This window comes from Panulirus ornatus, chromosome 10 (assembly GCF_036320965.1).
Source record: "Panulirus ornatus isolate Po-2019 chromosome 10, ASM3632096v1, whole genome shotgun sequence".
Lineage (NCBI taxonomy): Eukaryota > Metazoa > Arthropoda > Malacostraca > Decapoda > Palinuridae > Panulirus > Panulirus ornatus.
In genome coordinates, this window is record NC_092233.1 from 28,955,033 (window position 1) to 28,977,925 (window position 22,893).

Below are 22,893 nucleotides of genomic sequence, written 5' to 3' on the forward strand. Positions count from 1 at the left end.
CTTTGCCTTTGTACAATGGCACTATGCAAGCATTCCGCCAATCCTCAGGCACCTCACCATGAGTCATACATACATTAAATAACCTTACCAACCAGTCAACAATACAGTCACCCCCTTTTTTAATAAATTCCACTGCAATACCATCCAAACCTGCTGCCTTGCCGGCTTTCATCTTCCGCAAAGCTTTTACTACCTCTTCTCTGTTTACCAAATCATTTTCCCTAACCCTCGCACTTTGCACACCACCTCGACCAAAACACCCTATATCTGCCACTCTATCATCAAACACATTCAACAAACCTTCAAAATACTCACTCCATCTCCTTCTCACATCACCACTACTTGTTATCACCTCCCCATTTGCGCCCTTCACTGAAGTTCCCATTTGCTCCCTTGTCTTACGCACTTTATTTACCCCCTTCCAGAACATCTTTTTATTCTCCCTAAAATTTAATGATACTCTCTCACCCCAACTCTCATTTGCCCTTTTTTTCACCTCTTGCACCTTTCTCTTGACCTCCTGTCTCTTTCTTTTATACGTCTCCCACTCAATTTCATTTTTTCCCTGCAAAAATCGTCCAAATGCCTCTCTCTTCTCTTTCACTAATACTCTTACTTCTTCATCCCACCACTCACTACCCTTTCTAATCAACCCACCTCCCACTCTTCTCATGCCACAAGCATCTTTTGCGCAATCCATCACTGATTCCCTAAATACATCCCATTCCTCCCCCACTCCCCTTACTTCCATTGTTCTCACCTTTTTCCATTCTGTACTCAGTCTCTCCTGGTACTTCCTCACACAAGTCTCCTTCCCAAGCTCACTTACTCTCACCACCCTCTTCACCCCAACATTCACTCTTCTTTTCTGGAAACCCATACAAATCTTCACCTTAGCCTCCACAAGATAATGATCAGACATCCCTCCAGTTGCACCTCTCAGCACATTAACATCCAAAAGTCTCTCTTTCGAGCGCCTGTCAATTAACACATAATCCAATAACGCTCTCTGGCCATCTCTCCTACTTACATAAGTATACTTATGTATATCTCGCTTTTTAAACCAGGTATTCCCAATCATCAGTCCTTTTTCCGCACATAAATCTACAAGCTCTTCACCATTTCCATTTACAACACTGAACACCCCATGTATACCAATTATTCCCTCAACAGCCACATTACTCACCTTTGCATTCAAATCACCCAACACTATAACCCGGTCTCGTGCATCAAACCCACTAACACACTCATTCAGCTGCTCCCAAAACACTTGCCTCTCATGATCTTTCTTCTCATGCCCAGGTGCATATGCACCAATAATCACCCATCTCTCTCCATCCACTTTTAGTTTTACCCATATTAATCGAGAATTTACTTTCTTACATTCTATCACATACTTCCACAACTCCTGTTTCAGGAGTACTGCTACTCCTTCCCTTGCTCTTGTCCTCTCACTAACCCCTGACTTTACTCCCAAGACATTCCCAAACCACTCTTCCCCTTTACCCTTGAGCTTCGTTTCACTCAGAGCCAAAACATCCAGGTTCCTTTCCTCAAACATACTATCTCTCCTTTTTTCACATCTTGGTTACATCCACACACATTTAGGCACCCCAATCTGAGCCTTCGAGGAGGATGAGCACTCCCCGCGTGACTCCTTCTTCTGTTTCCCATTTTCCCATTTTCCATGCTAGTAAAAACACTTAAAGGTTATCATCCCTCCAATTTATAAATTACAATCATGGTAAAGATCCAAGTAACTCCCTTCTTGGATCATTTGGTCAGTAACTGTAAGGTAATGAGCAAGCTTCTTTGTCATCAGCTAGTTCTATTGTGAGGCAACTTCTTTCTCTTGTGCTGCCCTCTCTTCCTACTGCTGTGTCAGTTCTGGCAAATACTCAGGAGTAACTTTCTCCCCTTGGAAACTCAAGCAGCTCAAGCATCTGATTGCTCAAACCCCACAGTTCAATATAGTTAAATATTTGTTCCTTATTTCTTTCCTACAGGGTTCCTCACCTTGTCATCAAGGCTGAAAATGCAGTAGATATGTTCAACAGAACTCCTAATTCTGTCTATATTCTCCTTAACAGCCCATATGCTCAACTCATTTACACTATATGTCCTGCCAAATGCTGAGGCTGTTTCACTATTTTCAAGCCTTCTCAGTATCTCTAACTTACTTTTCACATTAACATTTCAAACTCCTTCACATAAGATTCTTTATTTGCAGAACTGGAAGGAGACTTGGGGGCATTATCAAAGGCAAAATGAATACTTCAAGCCCACAAGTACCACAGAAGTCTTCACACAATAAATTGCACACAGGTACTGGTAGAATGCGAATTCTAGCACTGGCATGAAAGAGTGTAAGATGCTCTACCATAATACACCTCATGTGGGGATTATGAAAGAAGCACTGTGGAACAGCATGAAAGTGAATTTTAGTTCAGTATATATGAAAATTAGGGGATAAAAAGTGAATAGGCTGTATATCAATTCATTTCTTGCGAAGTTAGTATAAATGATGGTCATATGTATTATTTATTTACATCCTGTTAAACGGAAGCCGAGAAATCATGGCCAAATGAATGTGCTGATCAAGGCCATTTCTTTAATGCTCTCTCTCTCTCTCTCTCTCTCTCTCTCTCTCTCTCTCTCTCTCTCTCTCTTGCTTGCCCTCATCCATTCCTGGTGCTACCCCACCGCACAGGAAACAGCATCATCACCCCCTACTTCAGCAAGGTAGCAGAAGGAAGACAGACTTTTTAAAAAAGGCCACATTTGTTCACACTCAGTCTCTAGATGTCATGTGTAATGCACCGAAACAACAGTTCCCTATCAACATCCAGGCCCCACACACCTTTCCATGGTTTATCCTAGACGTTTCACATTCCCTGGTTCAGTTCACTGAAAGCACATTGACCCCGGTATACCACATCGTTCCAATTCACTCCATTCCTTGCATGCCTCTCACCCTCCCGTATATTCAGGCCCTGATCACTTAATGCCTTTTCCACTTCATCTTTTCACCTCCAAATTGGTCTCCCGCTTCTCCTTGTTCCCTCCACCTCTGACACATATACTCTTTGTCAATCTTTCCTCATTCATCCTCTCCATGTGACCAAACCATTTTAATACACTCTCTTCTGCTCTCTCAACCACACTCTTTTATTACCAATCATCTCTCTTAACCTTTCATTACTCACTAGATCAAACCACCTCACACCACATATTGTCCTCAAACATCTCATTTCCAACACATCCACCCTCCTCCGCACAACCCTATCTATAGCCCATACCTCGCAACCATATAACATTGTTGGAACCACTATTCCTTCAAACATACCCATTTTTGCTCTCTGAGATAACGTTTTTGCCTTACACACAGTCTTCAATGCTCCCAAAACCTTTGCCCCCTCCCCCATCCTGTAACTCATTTCCACTTCCATGGTCCATCCACTGCTAAATCCACTCTCAGATACCTTAAACACTTTACTTCCTCCAGTTTTTCTCTATTCAAACTTACCTCCCAATTGACTTGTCCTTTCACTCTACTGAACCTAATAACCTTGTTCTTATTCACATTTACTCTCAGCTTTCTTCTTTCACACACTTTACCAAACTCAGTCACCAGCTTCTGCAGTTTCTCGCCTGAATTAGCCACCAGCGCTGTATCATCAGTGAACAACTGACTCACTTCCCAAGTCCTCTTATCCACAACAGATTGCATAGTTGCCACTCTCTCCGAAAGTCTTGCATTCACCTACCAAACAACCCCATCCATAAACAAATTAAACAACCATGGAGACATCATGCACTCCTGCCGCAAACTGACATTCATTGGGAACCAATCACTTTCTTCCTACTCGTACACATGCCTTACATCCTTGATAAAAACTTTTCACTGCTTCTAGCAACTTACCTCCCTCACCATATACTCTTAATACCTTCCACATAGCATCTCTATCAACTCTATCATATGTCATCTCCAGATCCATCAATGCTACATACAAATCCATCTGTTCTCCTAAGTATTTCTCACATTCTTCAAAGCAAACACCTGATCCACACATCCTCTACCACTTCTCAAACCACGCTGCTCTTCCCCAATCTGATGCTCTGTACAAGCTTTCACCCTCTCAATCAATACCCTCCCATATAGTTTCCCAGGAATACTCAACAAACTTATACCTTTGTAATTTGAACACTCTCCTTTATTTGTACAATGGCACTATGCATGCATTCCGCCAATCCTTAGGCACTTCACCAATGACACTTGCAGTATTTCGTGATAGTACTGGAATGAGTATTTTCTAACAAGTCAAACTCGAAATATTTGCTGTAATAATAAGCAAGCAACAGGTACCTCATCCCTTTCATTTCAAATAAATCAGCTCCAAATTTTTGCCAAGGGAGTTTCGGGACTTCATGAGGCATCAGTGGTTCCCTTGCTTGGTGGTTACTTTAAGCATTACAGGTGTCACAAGCACTAATCATGTCCTTGGATGCCATTTCATATGTGGTGGGGGTGGCGATGGGAATGGATGAAGGCAGCTAGTATGAATATGTACATGTGTATATATGTATATGTCTGTGTATGTACATATATGTATACATTGAAATGTATAAGTATGTATATGTGCATGTGTAGGCGTTTATGTACATACATAAGTATGTAGGTGGGTTGGGCCATTCTTTTGTCTGTTTCCTTGCTATCTCGCTAATGCAGGAGACAATGACAAAGTATAATAAAATATCATTTTGCAAGGCATGGAATACCTCAGACTTCACAGTGACAATGGCCCACAGGTCACAGCTGTAGAATTTAAAGAATTCTGTATGTCATACAGAACAGACCACACAACTTCATCCCCCTATTATCCAAAAAGTAATGGCCTTGCAGAAAAAAAGTGTATAGACAGTAAAGAGGCTGATGAAGAAGGCAGCCAAAGAGGGCAAGGATCCTTATCTAAGTGTGCTGGATTATAGAAATACTTTTGTTGTGGGGACAGCAAGCCCCTATCAGTTACTGTTTGGTAAAAGAACCCTCCCCACACTCCCCACTTCTGAAGCCTTGTTACGACCAGAGACACAAGACCCACTGACTGTCAGACACCTACTTCAAGACTCACAAGGTAGGCAGAAACTTTATCATGATAGAAGCTCTAAGCTACTGCCTGAACTGGAAGAGGGAAATGTGGTTAGAATCAATGATGGCATAAGTAAAGAGTTAAAAAAGGGAAGAGTTGTTGCTCCTAGATCATAATTAGTTTGACATTTTAGCTAACAGTGGAATACCATCCCATAAAATCATATCAGTGTACATACATAAACTATCTTACCCAAACCTTCAACTCAGGTATCCACCACATAAATCACTTGCTCCTGTTTCATACCTGTGCTAATTTTCAACTAATTCAACTTTAAATCTCATGTATTCAGGAATATTACCATATATAATGTTATACGTATGACCATACTTCAGTTTACTGAGAGATTACTGTCTATACTAAATTATTCAAAACCAATGTGAGTTCTGGAGGGGTGCATTAAGCATATATCTTATGATATTTTAAATAAACTACATCCTTCCCTTGAACAAGCATAACTGAAATGGCACAAGATCAAAGCTGATACATAAAGGTTGTTAGTTTTCAGACTGAAACTGTGGGAGTTCCTAAACAGAAATCTATTTCATCTGAACTTTTGGTAATTCACAAGCAATACTGTGACATGATAATGATCGGTCTAATGTTATGCCTAATAGGTTACATGCGACTCCAATTCAGTTTCATTTCCATTCCACAGTACCTTAATCAATCAATAATATTCAACTGCTTCTATAAAGAGAATGGACTAAGTTTTACCTTAATGCAATGACCAACTTATTCTCAGAGATCTTGACCATTTACTAACTGACTCCATCTCCATACTCAGGGTTTCCTCTATCACAGATATAATCTTTCCTGACACGATCAAAGCCAAGTCACCTACATACAGCTGATTTTCATTTCATTGCTGCTGTCATGTTATTCACATAAACTAGAAACAGAAAAGACATGAGCTTGGAATTTTGTGGAGCTGCAGAAATCATACCTTTGACACCAGAGAGTATACCATCAACATCTATAAATGTCTACCTCTGGTAAGATACAGCTGAAACCAAAGAATAGAATTTTCACTGAGACCAATACATTTCAGTTCAGATCATATATTGTGATTGACTGTATCAAGAACTTTTTGAAGGTTTAACAAAACCATATTGATATAATAACCTTGATCACATTCAAATTTGGTAATATCTGGGAGATGTATTAAACTTGCATTTGTGAAGTATGATGGTCTAAATAGAAATTGAAACATATAGCAGTCTAGGTTCTTCAAGACATTTATCAAACTTGATACAAAACACCTTCAAACACTTTGGAAAATATCCTAAGTGTGGATACAGGCCTGTGATTACTATATATGCATTAAGGAAAGCAAATTCCACACTCATGTAACATGTCTTCACGACTATGTATGTGTACATGTATATATGCACATACACTTTTTTCCAAGTATTCAATCTATCAATCAGCCCCTAGGGAAGAATGAAAAGCTGCGTGGATTGTGAACTGGCTGCCGCATCCATGATTAAAACCTATGTGGGTTTGATCCCTGGTAGCCTAAAACACATGACTAACGCTCATCAGCATGTTTTAATACGAATGTACAACACTAATCGTCTCCAGATCATCAAGTATGTGACCAACATTGAGACAAATCTGTAATGTAACCGAGTGGAATGGCAATTCCAGAAGAAATATCCTATGAAAATCTAGCTGATTACTCGGCAATATGTTTAACCAACAGGTGCTGACAAGTCGGCAAAATAACGTTTGACCCGCCATTGCCCAATACTTAATCAAAAAGATTCACCAATATCGCTTAGTCGGAAAAGCAGCATTTGACTTCCACACAGACTTATAGACGGAATGAACACTGCCTACATTTCATGGATGAAATCTAAAAATATGAATACTCACGCAATCTATGGCCACAAATGATGCATTCTTTATGGCAGTTTGAATTGTTGGCAATATTTTTAAAAAGTTGTCATCAGTGACTTCAATAATAGGCAAATAATTCTTCATTGCCATAGTTTATGATTTATCTCAATGAACAAATTCTATTAGATGTCTGCACAAACACAGGATTTGGAAGAGGCGGCTTTAGTTGTTGCTCATAATTATTTTGACTGTGATGAGATGAAACGAAAAGATTCATTCCTTTAATTGCTGGATATTTTCTTATCTAAAACTCAAGTTAAAATGCGTAAAAAAGCACGACTTCGTATTCTATTACTATATAATCACCAATTTTCATTCTTCTTGGAGTATTTACACAATAATGTGGTCATAATAACTTTTTGTTTACATCTTGAAAAACTCGTAAAAGGGATTTGTAATATAAAATGTTTTGACTGACAATCAAATTATCAGTTTTCAAAGTTCATAGCCATCAAGTTAGTGGATTTTGATAATATAATGTATGGAAAATAAGTGTTATATAGATTGATATACATATGGTAACAAAAATCTTATATAGAGGATTACGAGAAAAGTGAAATATACGACAAAAAAAATAATAATTTGTGGTTATTGCTATGAAATATACAGAAAAAGTCACATGTTTCAATGAATACAGCATATTTCTCTTGAGAAAAAACATTTTATCTAACGCGCTCTTGTTGATATACATTACTGGAACTTTTCGCAGACGTACGGTGGCAGTGAAGACGTCAGGACGCGAGTGTCGGCACGATATCATGGACAAGTATGATCAACCTTGTCACCTGCCTTGTGTTTTGCTGGTTCAGTTTTGTAACGCAAATATTCTAGTAAACCTATAGCTTTTTATATGCAAATAAAGGGAAGCATTTCAGTATGGTGTTGATTCATGGTGGGCAGATAAGAGACTGGGTCCAGCAAGACCAGACATGATGTTTAAGCACAACTAAGGGTGACAGATTGAGCAGAACAGACCACGAAAATAGATAACAGCAGACCTAGACTCCTGAATTTGTTGAATTGAAGAAACTATGAACGACATATCGACGACGCGAATTAAACTTTGATATCAATGAAAATTCCAAGGATATTAACGTTGTACAATAGTTTATTTTTTACACTGCAGTCACTAACCTTAATGAAATTTTAATATATGTATGGCTTTATATGTATGATTTTTTACCTAGTAAATTCAGTTAATCAGTCAGGGTTGAGGATTTCTGGATTGGCATTGTCTCTTGTAAAACCATGCTGACATGTAAAGGTCTTACAACCCAAAATTCATCATTCTTTATATTGATTGCTAGCGATGTGATAAAAAGTACCAGCTTGATTGATTCCATTTAAATGATTCTGTAGTATTCTATAGATTACATTCACCTTTTCATTAAACTTAACATTTACACAAACTATGTTTTGTACACTTTTCTTTGGCTTCTACAAGTATTGCAGAAGAGGGTGTATGTATCACGTACTGCCTTTTTATGCATAAAGGAGAGAGCAGTACATGTATTAGGCTCTCCCATATTCCAGCTATAATGTATGGTTCTTAAAATTTGCCAGTGTTAGTAGCACTTGCACTTTGTTTAGCTTTCTCACTGAGCCCACATTCCTTTTATTGGAAGAAATGTTTACTCGCGTCATATACATATTGTATATCAAGAGCACATGTGAAAGTTGTGTTCTTGGTAAAATATTACTTTGGGGGTGCCACGGAATTATCACAGAATTCAAAAAATCTTGTATCCCAGGACATTTTACACGTTTTATAAATTTAGAATGGCATTGCATGAGTTGAAGCATTTCCATACTGTGATAGTGTGTCAAAAATAAGGAGGTAGAGCCTGTCAGAAGGGGCATCCTGTAGGGCCATGTGGCTAAGGTCTCAAATTTGACCTGTGTTTACTTAGTCCAAAACTTACCTGGTCTATCTGGTTTAGAGGAGCCTAGTCTTCTTATATCATAACATGTTCTTTAGCATTAAGGTTTGTTCTTAGAAGTGGTTTGGTAACTTGGCATTGTAGCTTAACATTGAAGCAAGCTTTAGGAAATGGCCATTTATGCTTTAGGTGATTTTTATATTTTGTTGTGATTACAGAAATACATGCTTAACATGATTTGAAGCATTAGATTTGATTAAATGTGAGGTGAAAGTACTATATTTGAGATGTTTGATTAAATAAGATAGGAAATACACTTCATATCAAATCAGCAGATCTTATGAAAGCCTCACTTAACCTCCCTAGCACTCAAGGTGTATCATATTTTTAGGCATTCTAGTCAAAACATACCAGTCATGCACATAAAAATGCAGTGCCAATATTACATGAGATATCAGCCAACAGGCAACACAGTGCAATCATTAGCAGGAGCAAACAACCAATATTGTTATATTTTTCCATCATCTTAGCTTATAGGTTTTTTTTAAGGTTCTGTTGATGAATTACAAGTGTTATTACCTACTCTTTCAGTAATTAAGTTCATATTTCTTTGATGTTCATACAATAAGCTGCTTTAGCATACAATAGCATACAATAAGCTGTTCTTTAGCATTAAAGTTTGTTCTTAGAAGTGGTATGGTAACTTGGCAGTGGCATGAGAAGCGTGGGAGGTGGGTAGATTAGAAAGGGTAGTGAGTGGTGGGATGAAGAAGTAAGATTATTAGTGAAACAGAAGAGAGGCATTTGGACAATTTTTGCCGGGGAAAAATGCAAATGAGTGGGAGATATATAAAAGAAAGAGGCAGGAGGTCAAGAGAAAGGTGCAAGAGGTGAAAAAGATGGCAAATGAGAGTTGGGGTGAGAGAGTATCATTAAATTTTAGGGAAAATAAAAAGATGTTTTGGAAGGTGAATAAAGTGCGTAAGACAAGGGAGCAAATGGGAACTTCAGTGAAGGGGACTAATGGGGAGATGATAACAAGTAGTGGTGATGTGAGAAGGAGATGGAGTAAGTATTTTGAAGGTTTGTTGAATGTGTTTGATGATAGAGTGGCAGATATGGGGTGTTTTGGTCGAAGTGGTGTGCAAAGTGAGAAGGCTAGGGAAAATGATTTGGTAAACAGAGAAGAGGTAGTAAAAGCTTTGCGGAAGATGAAAGCCGGCAAGGCAGCAGGTTTAGATGGTATTGCAGTGGAATTTATTAAAAAAGGGGGTGACTGTATTGTTCACTGGTTGGTAAGGTTATTTAATGTAAGTATGATTCATGGTGAGGTGCCTGACGATTGGTGTAATGCTTGCATAGTGCCATTGTACAAAGGCGAAGGGGATAAGAGTGAGTGTTCAAATTCCAGAGGTAGAAGTTTGTTGAGTATTCCTGGTAAATTATATGGGAGGGTATTGATTGATAGGGTGAATGCATGTACAGAGCATCAGATTGGGGAAGAGCAGTGTGGTTTCAGAAGTGGTAGAGGATGTGTGGACCAGGTGTTTGCTTTGAAGAATGTATGTGAGAAATACTTAGAAAAGCAAATGGATTTGTATGTAGCATTTATGGATCTGGAGAAGGCATATGATAGAGTTGACAGAGATGCTTTGTGGAAGGTATTAAGAATATATGGTGTGGGAGGCAAGTTGTTAGAAGCAGTGAAAAGTTTTTATCAAGGATGTAAGGCATGTGTATGTGTAGGAAGAGAGGAAAGTGATTGGTTCTCAGTGAATGTAGGTTTGCGGCAGGGGTGTGTGATGTCTCCATGGTTGTTTAATTTGTTTATGGATGGGGTTGTTAGGGAGGTGAATGCAAGAGTTTTGGAAAGAGGGGCAAGTATGCAGTCTTTTGTGGACGAGAGAGCTTGGGAAGTGAGTCAGTTGTTGTTTGCTGATGATATAGCGCTGGTGGCTGATTCATGTGAGAAACTGCAGAAGCTGGTGACTGAGTTTGGTAAAGTGTGTGAAAGAGGAAAGTTTAGAGTAAATGTGAATAAGAGCAAGGTTATTAGGTACAGTAGGGTTGAGGGTCAAGTCAATTGGGAGGTAAGTTTGAATGGAGAAAAACTGGAGGAAGTAAAGTGTTTTAGATATCTGGGAGTGGATCTGGTAGAGGATGGAACCATGGAAGCAGAAGTGAATCATAGGATGGGGGAGGGGGTGAAAATTCTGGGGGCCTCGAAGAATGTTTGGAAGTCGAGAACATTATCTCAGATAGCAAAAATGGGTATGTTTGAAGGAATAGTGGTTCCAACAATGTTGTATGGTTGCGAGGCATGGGCTATGGATAAAGTTGTGCGCAGGAGGGTTGATGTGCTGGAAATGAGATGTTTGAGGACAATATGTGGTGTGAGGTGGTTTGATCGAGTAAGTAATGTAAGGGTAAGAGATGTGTGGAAATAAAAAGAGCTTGGTTGAGAGAGCAGAAGAGGGTGTTTTGAAATGGTTTGGTCACATGGAGAGAATGAGTGAAGAAAGATTGACCAAGAGGATATATGTGTCAGAGGTGGAGGGAACGAGGAGAAGTGGGAAACCAAATTGGAGGTGGAAAGATGAAGTGAAAAAGATTTTGTGTGATTGGGGCCTGAACATGCAGGAGGGTGAAAGGCATGCAAGGAATAGAGTGAATTGAAATGATGTGGTATACCGGGGTCGATGTGCTTTCAATGGATTGAACCAGGGCATGTGAAGCGTCTGGGGTAAACCATGGAAAGTTCTGTTGGGCCTGGATATGGAAAGGGAGCTGTGGTTTCAGTGCATTATTACATGACAGCTAGAGGCTGAGTGTGAATGAATGTGGCCTTTGTTGTCTTTTCCTAGCTCTACCTCGCACACATGAGGGGGGGAGGGGGTTGTTATTTCATGTGTGGCGAGGTGGCGATGGGAATGAATAAAGGCAGACTATGAATTATGAACGTGTATATATGTATATGTCTGTGTGTGTATATATATATGTATACATTGAGATGTATAGGTATGTATATTTGTGTGTGTAGACAGGTATGTATATACATGTGTATGTTGGTGGGTTGGGCCATTCTTTCATCTGTTTCCTTGCGCTACCTCGCTAATGTGGGAGACAGTGACAAAGCAAAATAAGAAAAAATAAAAAGTGTGGGAGATGGGTTGATTAGAAAGGGTAGTGAGTGGTGGGATGAAGAAGTAAGATTATTAGTGAAAGAGAAGAGAGAGGTATTTGGACGATTTTTGCAGGGAAAAAATGCAATTGAGTGGGAGATGTATAAAAGAAAGAGACAGGAGGTCAAGAGAAAGGTGCAAGAGGTGAAAAAGAGGGCACATGAGAGTTGGGGTGAGAGAGTATCATTAGATTTTAGGGAGAATAAAAAGATGTTCTTCCTCCAGTTTTTCTCCATTCAAACTCACCTCCCAATTGACTTGACCCTCAACCCTACTGTACCTAATAACCTTGCTCTTATTCACATTTACTCTCAACTTTCTTCTTTCACACACTTTACCAAACTCAGTCACCAGCTTCTGCAGTTTCTCACATGAATCAGCCACCAGCGCTGTATCATCAGCGAACAACAACTGACTCACTTCCCAAGCTCTCTCATCCCCAACAGACTTCATACTTGCCCCTCTTTCCAAAACTCTTGCATTCACCTCCCTAACAACCCCATCCATAAACAAATTAAACAACCATGGAGACATCACACACCCCTGCCGCAAACCTACATTCACTGAGAACCAATCACTTTCCTCTCTTCCGACACGTACACATGCCTTACATCCTCGATAAAAACTTTTCACTGCTTCTAACAACTTGCCTCCCACACCATATATTCTTAATACCTTCCACAGAGCATCTCTATCAACTCTATCATATGCCTTCTCCAGATCCATAAATGCTACATACAAATCCATTTGCTTTTCTAAGTATTTCTCACATACATTCTTCAAAGCAAACACCTGATCCACACATCCTCTACCACTTCTGAAACCACACTGCTCTTCTGGGAGTGGATCTGGCAGCGGATGGAACCATGGAAGCGGAAGTGGATCATAGGGTGGGGGAGGGGGCAAAAATTCTGGGAGCCTTGAAGAACATGTGGAAGTCGAGAACATTATCTCGGAAAGCAAAAATGGGTATGTTTGAAGGAATAGTGGTTCCAACAATGTTGTATGGTTGCGAGGCGTGGACTATGGATAGAGTTGTGCGCAGGAGGATGGATGTGCTGGAAATGAGATGTTTGAGGACAATGTGTGGTGTGAGGTGGTTTGATCGAGTAAGTAACGTAAGGGTAAGAGAGATGTGTGGAAATAAAAAGAGCGTGGTTGAGAGAGCAGAAGAGGGTGTTTTGAAATGGTTTGGGCACATGGAGAGAATGAATGAGGAAAGATTGACCAAGAGGATATATGTGTCGGAGGTGGAGGGAACGAGGAGAAGAGGGAGACCAAATTGGAGGTGGAAAGATGGAGTGAAAAAGATTTTGTGTGATCGGGGCCTGAACATGCAGGAGGGTGAAAGGAGGGCAAGGAATAGAGTGAATTGGAGCGATGTGGTATACCGGGGTTGACGTGCTGTCAGTGGATTGAATCAAGGCATGTGAAGAGTCTGGGGTAAACCATGGAAAGCTGTGTAGGTATGTATATTTGCGTGTGTGGACGTATGTATATACATGTGTATGGGGGAGGGTTGGGCCATTTCTTTCGTCTGTTTCCTTGCGCTACCTTGCAGACGTGGGAGACAGCGACAAAAAAAAAAAAAAAGATGTTCTGGAAGGAGGTAAATAAAGTGCGTAAGACAAGGGAGCAAATGGGAACTTCAGTGAAGGGCGCTAATGGGGAGGTGATAACAAGTAGTGGTGATGTGAGAAGGAGATGGAGTGAGTGTTTTGAAGGTTTGTTGAATGTGTTTGATGATAGAGTGGCAGATATAGGGTGTCTTGGTCGAGGTGGTGCGCAAAGTGAGAGGGTTGGGGAAAATGATTTGGTAAACAGAGAAGAGGTAGAAAAAGCTTTACGGAAGATGAAAGCCGGCAAGGCAGCAGGTTTAGATGGTATTGCAGTGGAATTTATTAAAAAAGGGGGTGACTGTATTGTTGACTGGTTGGTAAGGTTATTTAATGTATGTATAACTCATGGTGAGGTGCCTGTGGATTGGCGGAATGCGTGCTTAGTGCCATTGTACAAAGGCAAAGGGGATAAGAGTGAGTGCTCAAATTACAGAGGTATAAATTTGTTCAGTATTCCTGGTAAATTACATGGGAGGGTATTGATTGAGAGGGTGAAGGCATGTACAGAGCATCAGATTGGGGAAGAGCAGTGTGGTTTCAGAGTGGTAGAGGATGTGTGGATCAGGTGTTTGCTTTGAAGAATGTATGTGAGAAATACTTAGAAAAGCAAATGGATTTGTATGTAGCATTTATGGATCTGGAGAAGGCATATGATAGAGTTGATAGAGATGCTCTGTGGAAGGTATTAAGAATATATGGTGTGGGTGGCAAGTTGTTAGAAGCAGTGAAAAGTTTTTATCGAGGATGTAAGGCATGTGTGCGTGTAGGAAGAGAGGAAAGTGATTGGTTCTCAGTGAATGTAGGTTTGCGGCAGGGGTGTGTGATGTCTCCATGGTTGTTTAATTTGTTTATGGATGGGGTTGTTAGGGAGGTGAATGCAAGAGTTTTGGAAAGAGGGGCGAGAATGAAGTCTGTTGTGGATGAGAGAGCTTGGGAAGTGAGTCAGTTGTTGTTCGCTGATGATACAGTGCTGGTGGCTGATTCATGTGAGAAACTGCAGAAGCTGGTGACTGAGTTTGGTAAAGTGTGTGAAAGAAGAAAGTTAAGAGTAAATGTGAATAAGAGCAAGGTTATTAGGTACAGTAGGGTTGAGGGTCAAGTCAATTGGGAGGTAAGTTTGAATGGAGAAAAACTGGAGGAAATAAAGTGTTGTAGATATCTGGGAGTGGATCTGGCAGCGGATGGAACCATGGAAGCGGAAGAGAATCATAGGGTGGGGGAGGGGGCGAAAATCCTGGGAGCCTTGAAGAATGTGTGGAAGTCGAGAACATTATCTCGAAAAGCAAAAATGGGTATGTTTGAAGGAATAGTTGCTCCAACCATGTTGTATGGTTGCGAGGCGTGGGCTATGGATAGAGTTGTGCGCAGGAGGGTGGATGTGCTGGAAATGAGATGTTTGAAGACAATGTGTGGTGTGAGGTGGTTTGATCGAGTAAGTAATGTAAGGGTAAGAGAGATGTGTGGAAATAAAAAGAGCGTGGTTGAGAGAGCAGAAGAGGGTGTTTTGAAATGGTTTGGGCACATGGAGAGAATGAGTGAGGAAAGATTGACCAAGAGGATATATGTGTCGGAGGTGGAGGGAACGAGGAGAAGTGGGAGACCAAATTGGAGGTGGAAAGATGCAGTGAAAAAGATTTTGAGTGATCGGGGCCTGAACATACAGGAGGGTGAAAGGCGGGCAAGGAATAGAGTGAATTGGATCGATGTGGTATACCGGGGTTGACGTGCTGTCAGTGGATTGAATCAGGGCATGTGAAGCGTCTGGGGTAAACCATGGAAAGTTGTGTGGGGCCTGGATGTGGAAAGGGAGCTGTGGTTTTGGGCATTATTGCATGACAGCTAGAGACTGAGTGTGAACGAATGAGGCCTTTGCTGTCTTTTCCTAGTGCTACCCCGCACATATGAGGGGGGGAGGGTGATGGTATTCCATGTGTGGCGAGGTGGCGATGGGAATGAATAAAGGCAGACAGTGTGAATTGTGTGCATGGGTATATATGTATGTGTCTGTGTGTGTATATATATGTGTACATTGAGATGTATAGGTATGTATATTTGCGTGTGTGGACGTGTATGTATATACATGTGTATGGGGGTGGGTTGGGCCATTTCTTTCGCCTGTTTCCTTGCGCTGCCTCACAAACGCGGGAGACAGCGACAAAGTAAAATGAATAAAAATAAATATATATATATATATATATATATATATATTTTTTTTTTTTTTTTTTTTTTATACTTTGTCGGTGTCTCCCCCGTTTGCGAGGTAGCGCAAGGAAACAGACGAAAGAAATGGCCCAACCCCCCCCCCCATACACATGTACATACACACGTCCACACACGCAAATATACATACCTACACAGCTTTCCATGGTTTACCCCAGACGCTTCACATGCCTTGCTTCAATCCACTGACAGCACGTCAACCCCTGTATACCACATGACACCAATTCACTCTATTTCTTGCCCTCCTTTCACCCTCCTGCATGTTCAGGCCCCGATCACACAAAATCTTTTTCACTCCATCTTTCCACCTCCAATTTGGTCTCCCTCTTCTCCTCGTTCCCTCCACCTCCGACACATATATCCTCTTGGTCAATCTCTCCTCACTCATTCTCTCCATGTGCCCAAACCATTTCAAAACACCCTCTTCTGCTCTCTCAACCACGCTCTTTTTATTTCCACACATCTCTCTTACCCTTACGTTACTTACTCGATCAAACCACCTCACACCACACATTGTCCTCAAACATCTCATTTCCAGCACATCCATCCTCCTGCGCACAACTCTATCCATAGTCCACGCCTCGCAACCATACAACATTGTTGGAACCACTATTCCTTCAAACATACCCATTTTTGCTTTCCGAGATAATGTTCTCGATTTCCACACATTCTTCAAGGCTCCCAGAATTTTCGCCCCCTCCCCCACCCTATGATCCACTTCTGCTTCCATGGTTCCATCCGCTGCCAGATCCACTCCCAGATATCTAAAACACTTCACTTCCTCCAGTTTTTCTCCATTCAAGCTCACACACACACACATAACTGCCCATACACGCACATATACATGCATATGCATATACATATCAACATATGCACATATACATACATACACAGCCATATACATATAAACACATACACTTTCATACTTGCTTGCCTTCACCCATTCCTGGCACTACCCCACCCCACAGGAAATAGCATCGCTGTCCCCCACTTCACTGAGTTAGTGCCAGAAATACAGAGAAAAGAGACCATATACATTCACACTCAGTCTCTAGCTGTCATGTGTAATGCACTTTAACCACAGCTCCCTATCCATATTCAGGCCCCACAGACCTTTCCATGATTTACCCCAAACATTTCACATGCCCTGGTTCATTCCACCATTTCCTGCATTAGCAAAGTAGTGCCAGGAAACAGTCAAAGAAAACCTCAGCCATTTCCATTACTCCCTCGCCTACTTTCTGTCTCATTTCTGCTCCAATTGCTCCATTTGTTGCCATATCCTTTTCCTGGTATGTGAAACACTTCCTGTCTCCATGTTTTCCTCATTCAAACTCGCCCTCCAGCTAACCTGTATTTTACCTGTGCTAAATCTAGTTACCTCGGTTTTATTCACATGTATTCCCTACTTTCTCTTTTCACACAGTCTCCCAGATTTAGAAAATAATTTCTGTAGTTCCTAACTGAAATTTATCAATAGCAGACAATAAATGACTTCCTTCTCAAAAACCCCAGCCCATGCAGTATTCAGACCCACCCCTCCACCCAAAGTTCTTACATTTTACTTTCCTCACCACCAAATCCATAAACAGTAAACAGCCATGGTGACATCACACACTCCTGCCACAGACCCTCCTCTCTACTTACTCTCATACATTCATAATGCTATCGATAAAAACTCCCTACAGCTTCTAATAGCTTTCTTCCCATATCATATGTACTTAACCTCTTCCAGAAAGCCTACATTAAACAATATAAACCATTTAGGGACCACCATATCCTGTTTTATTGTAAGACTCTTACAGGAATATGTCCAAAATTGAATGGACAGATGATACAAATTTGAATGCGCAGAAAACAATTAGTCCAGTAATTCAGAATGCTGATTTAAATGCAAGGCATTGAATACATTAGTCAAATGTAGTAGCTTTGATTTGAAAAATGAGTATGGTAGAATTCAAAATACTAGTAGAGGCAAAATTGTTTAAACTTTTCCAACTAGGTTAACATGAACTCAAATATCTCCATTTGCAGGTGTTGTGATTTCTCTTTATCAGTATATATCATGTAATATGTTATTAATCCTGTGGGTTAATGTGCTTATCTTTTTTGATTTCAGAGAAATTGTAAACCGTTTGGTATACTCAATGATACAGTTTCTCCAGTCACAACTTGAAGGGGGAAATGATGGTGGTGGCCTTACAGAAGAAGGTGTTGAAAGTGTTGAAGTTGCTGTACAGTGCCTTGAAACTGCCTATGGTGTGTCACTAGCACAGAATGACCTAGCAGTGTCCAGGAATCTCTATCAAATATTTTCAGAAGCCACCAGAGGAGAGGTTGCCACTTATTTCTCTCTTTATATGATTTCTACTTATGTCGCATACCAGTTTTGTAGGTACAGTCAGAAAGGAAATTATATGCGACACATGTAGAAAGATAGTTCAGAGTATGTCACATACCAGTTTTGTAGATACAGTCAGAAAGGAAATTATATGCGACACATGTAGAAAGATAGTTCAGGGTTTCACTATATTGACATCCAAGAATTAGAGTAGAAATTTGTGAAAATACTAAGATTTCACAGTAGCAAAAGATTTTTTCTAAGAATATAAATTTCTTAATGTCTCTTCAATTAAAAATGAAATACTTAAGGGTGTTGTAAAGGGTTACAGTTGTAGTGCCTTTTTGTCAAGATGAACAAGCAAAATGATACAAGACTCTTAATGTTTTTAACCCGTTGATGGTCACCCGATGGGGAATGCCAAATTTTCATTTTCTTACTATGCCATTAAAATGAGATCTACCTAAACCTGAAATTGTTAAAACTGATAATTTAATGGCCAGATACAACAGCAAACATAAATGTCACTTACTGAAATGGATAAACTTAATTTGGAAGGCTTGACAAACTGCTCTTTCCACCGGTCATCCTACTCCACCACCACGTACCTCAATCCCTCATCACTAGCATTCTCATAACAAATCATTATTTATTATTTGATTTACCAGTGAACTAAATGGCACAGATGCTGATTTAGAGAGTCTAATGTACATTTTGATAGAGTTTAGTATAGTGATAATAAGCTTTTTCTATATAATGCATACATGAGACTTAGATAGGGGAAATTTTTCAACTGTAATATAGGATGTAAGGCATGTGTACGTGTAGGAAGAGAGGAAAGTGATTGGTTCTCAGTGAATATAGGTTTGCGGCAGGGGTGTGTGATGTCTCCATGGTTGTTTAATTTGTTTATGGATGGGGTTGTTAGGGAGGTAAATGCAAGAGTTTTGGAAAGAGGGGCAAGTATGAAGTCTGTTGGGGATGAGAGAGCTTGGGAAGTGAGTCAGTTGTTGTTCGCTGATGATACAGCGCTGGTGGCTGATTCATGTGAGAAACTGCAGAAGCTGGTGACTGAGTTTGGTAAAGTGTGTGGAAGAAGAAAGTTAAGAGTGAATGTGAATAAGAGCAAGGTTATTAGGTACAGTAGGGTTGAGGGTCAAGTCAATTGGGAGGTGAGTTTGAATGGAGAAAAACTGGAGGAAGTGAAGTGTTTTAGATATCTGGGAGTGGATCTGGCAGCGGATGGAACCATGGAAGCGGAAGTGGATCATAGGGTGGGGGAGGGGGGCGAAAATTCTGGGGGCCTTGAAGAATGTGTGGAAGTCGAGAACATTATCTCGGAAAGCAAAAATGGGTATGTTTGAAGGAATAGTGGTTCCAACAATGTTGTATGGTTGCGAGGCGTGGGCTATGGATAGAGTTGTGCGCAGGAGGATGGATGTGCTGGAAATGAGATGTTTGAGGACAATGTGTGGTGTGAGGTGGTTTGATCGAGTGAGTAACGTAAGGGTAAGAGAGATGTGTGGAAATAAAAAGAGCGTGGTTGAGAGAGCAGAAGAGGGTGTTTTGAAGTGGTTTGGGCACATGGAGAGAATGAGTGAGGAAAGATTGACCAAGAGGATATATGTGTCGGAGGTGGAGGGAACGAGGAGAAGAGGGAGACCAAATTGGAGGTGGAAAGATGGTGTGAAAAAGATTTTGTGTGATCGGGGCCTGAACATGCAGGAGGGTGAAAGGAGGGCAAGGAATAGAGTGAATTGGAGCGATGTGGTATACCGGGGTTGACATGCTGTCAGTGGATTGAATCAGGGCATGTGAAGCGTCTGGGGTAAACCATGGAAAGCTGTGTAGGTATGTATATTTGCGTGTGTGGACGTATGTATATACATGTGTATGGGGGGGGTTGGGCCATTTCTTTCGTCTGTTTCCTTGTGCTACCTCGCAAACGCGGGAGACAGCGACAAAGTATAATAAATAAATAAATAAATATAGTCCCCCTTATAACAAGCGTTTCAGTTACTCTTACAATGATATTCTGCTACAGTGACAAATCTCCAGGAAAGTAACCCATTGTTCTGCAAAGATTGCCATTTCCTGCATCAGTGAGGTAGCATCAGGGAACATGAAGGAAGACCCATCCACTTTTATACATATATATCCTTACATGCACAGCATATACATACATACACATGTCCTTGTTCTTACTTGCCTGCCTTCATCCATTCCTGGCATCACTATGCGCTTGCCTTCATCCATTCCTAGTCCCACCCCACCCCACAGGATACTGCATGCATTGCCACTCCCTGAATCTGAGAGGTAGTGTCAGGAAAATGGACAAAAAAGGCCATATTCATTCACACTCAGTCTCTAGCTGTCATGTGTAATGTAATGAAACCACAGCTCCCTATCCACATCCAGGCTCCACAGGCCTTTTCATGGCCCAGCCCAGATGTTTCACATGCCCTGCTTCAGTCCACTGATAGCACATCGACCCCAGTATGCCACATTGTTCCAGTTCACTCTGTTTTGTGCACACCTCTCACCTTCCTGCATGTTCAGGCCTCAATCACTCCATCCTTGTACCTCAAGTTTGGTCTCCCACTTCTCCTTGAAACGATGTAGTATACTAGGATCAACGTGCTGTCAGTGGACTGAACCAGGGCATGTGAAATGTCTGGAGGTAAACCATGGAAAGGTCTGTGGAGCCTGGATGTGGAGGGGCAAGTGTTTTGGGAGCAACTGAGTGAGTGTGTCTGCAGCTTTGATGCATTAGACTGGGTTTTAGTGATGGGTGATTTAAATGCAAAAGTGAGTAATGTGGCAGTTGAGGGTATGGTTGGTGTACGTGGGTTATTTATTGTTGTAAATGGAAATGGTGAAGAGCTTGTGGATTTGGGAATGACTGCTTTAAAGAGAGATATACATAAGTATACATATGTGGAAGGAGACTTGTGTGAGGAAGTACCAGGAGAGACTGAGTACAGAATGGAAAAAGGTGAGAACAATGGAAGTAAGGGGAGTGGGGGAGGAATGGGATGTATTTAGGGAATCAGTGATGGATTGCGCAAAAGATGCTTGTGGCATGAGAAGCGTGGGAGGTGGGTTGATTAGAAAGGGTAGTGAGTGGTGGGATGAAGAAGTAAGATTATTATTGAAAGAGAAGAGAGAGGCATTTGGACGATTTTTGCAGGGAAAAAATGCAATTGAGTGGGAGATGTATAAAAGAAAGAGACAGGAGGTCAAGAGAAAGGTGCAAGAGGTGAAAAAGAGGGCAAATGAGAGTTGGGGTGAGAGAGTGTCATTAAATTTTAGGGAGAATGAAAAAGATGTTCTGGAAGTTCTGGAAGGAGGTAAATAAAGTGTGTAAGACAAGGGAGCAAATGGGAACTTCAGTGAAGGGCGCTAATGGGGAGGTGATAACAAGTAGTGGTGATGTGAGAAGGAGATGGAGTGAGTATTTTGAAGGTTTTTTGAATGTGTTTGATGATAGAGTGGCAGATATAGGGTGTCTTGGTCAAGGTGGTGTGCAAAGTGAGAGGGTTAGGGAAAATGATTTGATAAACAGAGAAGAGGTAGTAAAAGCTTTGCGGAAGATGAAAGCCAGCAAGGCAGGAGGTTTGGATGGTATTGCAGTGGAATTTATTTAAAAAGGGGGTGACTGTATTGTTGACTGGTTGGTAAGGTTATTTAATGTATGTATGACTCATGGTGAGGTGCCTGAGGATTGGCGGAATGCGTGCATAGTGCCATTGTACAAAGGCAAAGGGGATAAGAGTGAGTGCTCAAATTACAGAGGTATAAGTTTGTTGAGTATTCCTGGTAAGTTGTATGGGAGGGTATTGATTGAGAGGGTGAAGGCATGTACAGAGCATCAGATTGGGGAAGAGCAGTGTGGTTTCAGAAGTGGTAGAAGATGTGTGGATCAGGTGTTTGCTTTGAAGAATGTATGTGAGAAATACTTAGAAAAGCCAATGGATTTGTATGTAGCATTTATGGATCTGGAGAAGGCATATGATAGAGTTGATAGAGATGCTCTGTGGAAGGTATTAAGAATATATGGCGTGGGTGGCAAGTTGTTAGAAGCAGTGAAAAGTTTTTATCGAGGATGTAAGGCATGTGTACGTGTAGGAAGAGAGGAAAGTGATTGGTTCTCAGTGAATGTAGGTTTGCGGCAGGGGTGTGTGATGTCTCCATGGTAGTTTAATTTGTTTATGGATGGGGTTGTTAGGGAGGTAAATGCAAGAGTTTTGGAAAGAGGGGCAAGAATGAAGTCTGTTGTGGATGAGAGAGCTTGGGAAGTGAGTTAGTTGTTGTTCGCTGATGATACAGCACTGGTGGCTGATTCATGTGAGAAACTGCAGAAGCTGGTGACTGAGTTTGGTAAAGTGTGTGAAAGAAGAAAGTTAAGAGTAAATATGAAGAAGAGCAAGGTTATTAGGTACAGTAGGGTTGAGGGTCAAGTCAATTGGGAGGTAAGTTTGAATGGAGAAAAACTGGAGGAAGTAAAGTGTTTTAGATATCTGGGAGTGGATCTGGCAGCGGATGGAACCATGGAAGCGGAAGTGGATCATAGGGTGGGGGAGGGGGCGAAAATCCTGG

General features: G+C 41.0%; 2 protein-coding genes across 5 annotated transcripts in view; one reads left to right on the forward strand and one right to left on the reverse strand.

The window, feature by feature from the left end:
• The window catches only part of LOC139750863 (target of EGR1 protein 1-like), a 123,249-nt gene extending 115,852 nt beyond the window's left edge, over positions 1 to 7,397 (reverse strand). The window contains exon 1 of one of the 2 annotated variants that reach the window (XM_071665665.1): positions 7,348 to 7,397. In XM_071665665.1, coding sequence (XP_071521766.1) covers positions 7,348 to 7,368 — 21 coding nt within the window. In that variant the 5' untranslated portion in view covers positions 7,369 to 7,397. The other variant, XM_071665664.1, reaches the window with a different exon arrangement.
• LOC139750865 (small glutamine-rich tetratricopeptide repeat-containing protein alpha-like) overlaps positions 2,236 to 22,893 on the forward strand; it is a 150,067-nt gene continuing 129,409 nt past the window's right edge. For 2 of the 3 annotated variants that reach the window (XM_071665667.1, XM_071665669.1), the window contains exons 1-2: positions 7,659 to 7,818; positions 18,073 to 18,289. In XM_071665667.1, coding sequence (XP_071521768.1) covers positions 7,811 to 7,818; positions 18,073 to 18,289 — 225 coding nt within the window. In that variant the 5' untranslated portion in view covers positions 7,659 to 7,810. Of the gene's footprint in view, positions 2,326 to 7,658; positions 7,819 to 18,072; positions 18,290 to 22,893 lie in introns of those variants that run through there. The other variant, XM_071665670.1, reaches the window with a different exon arrangement.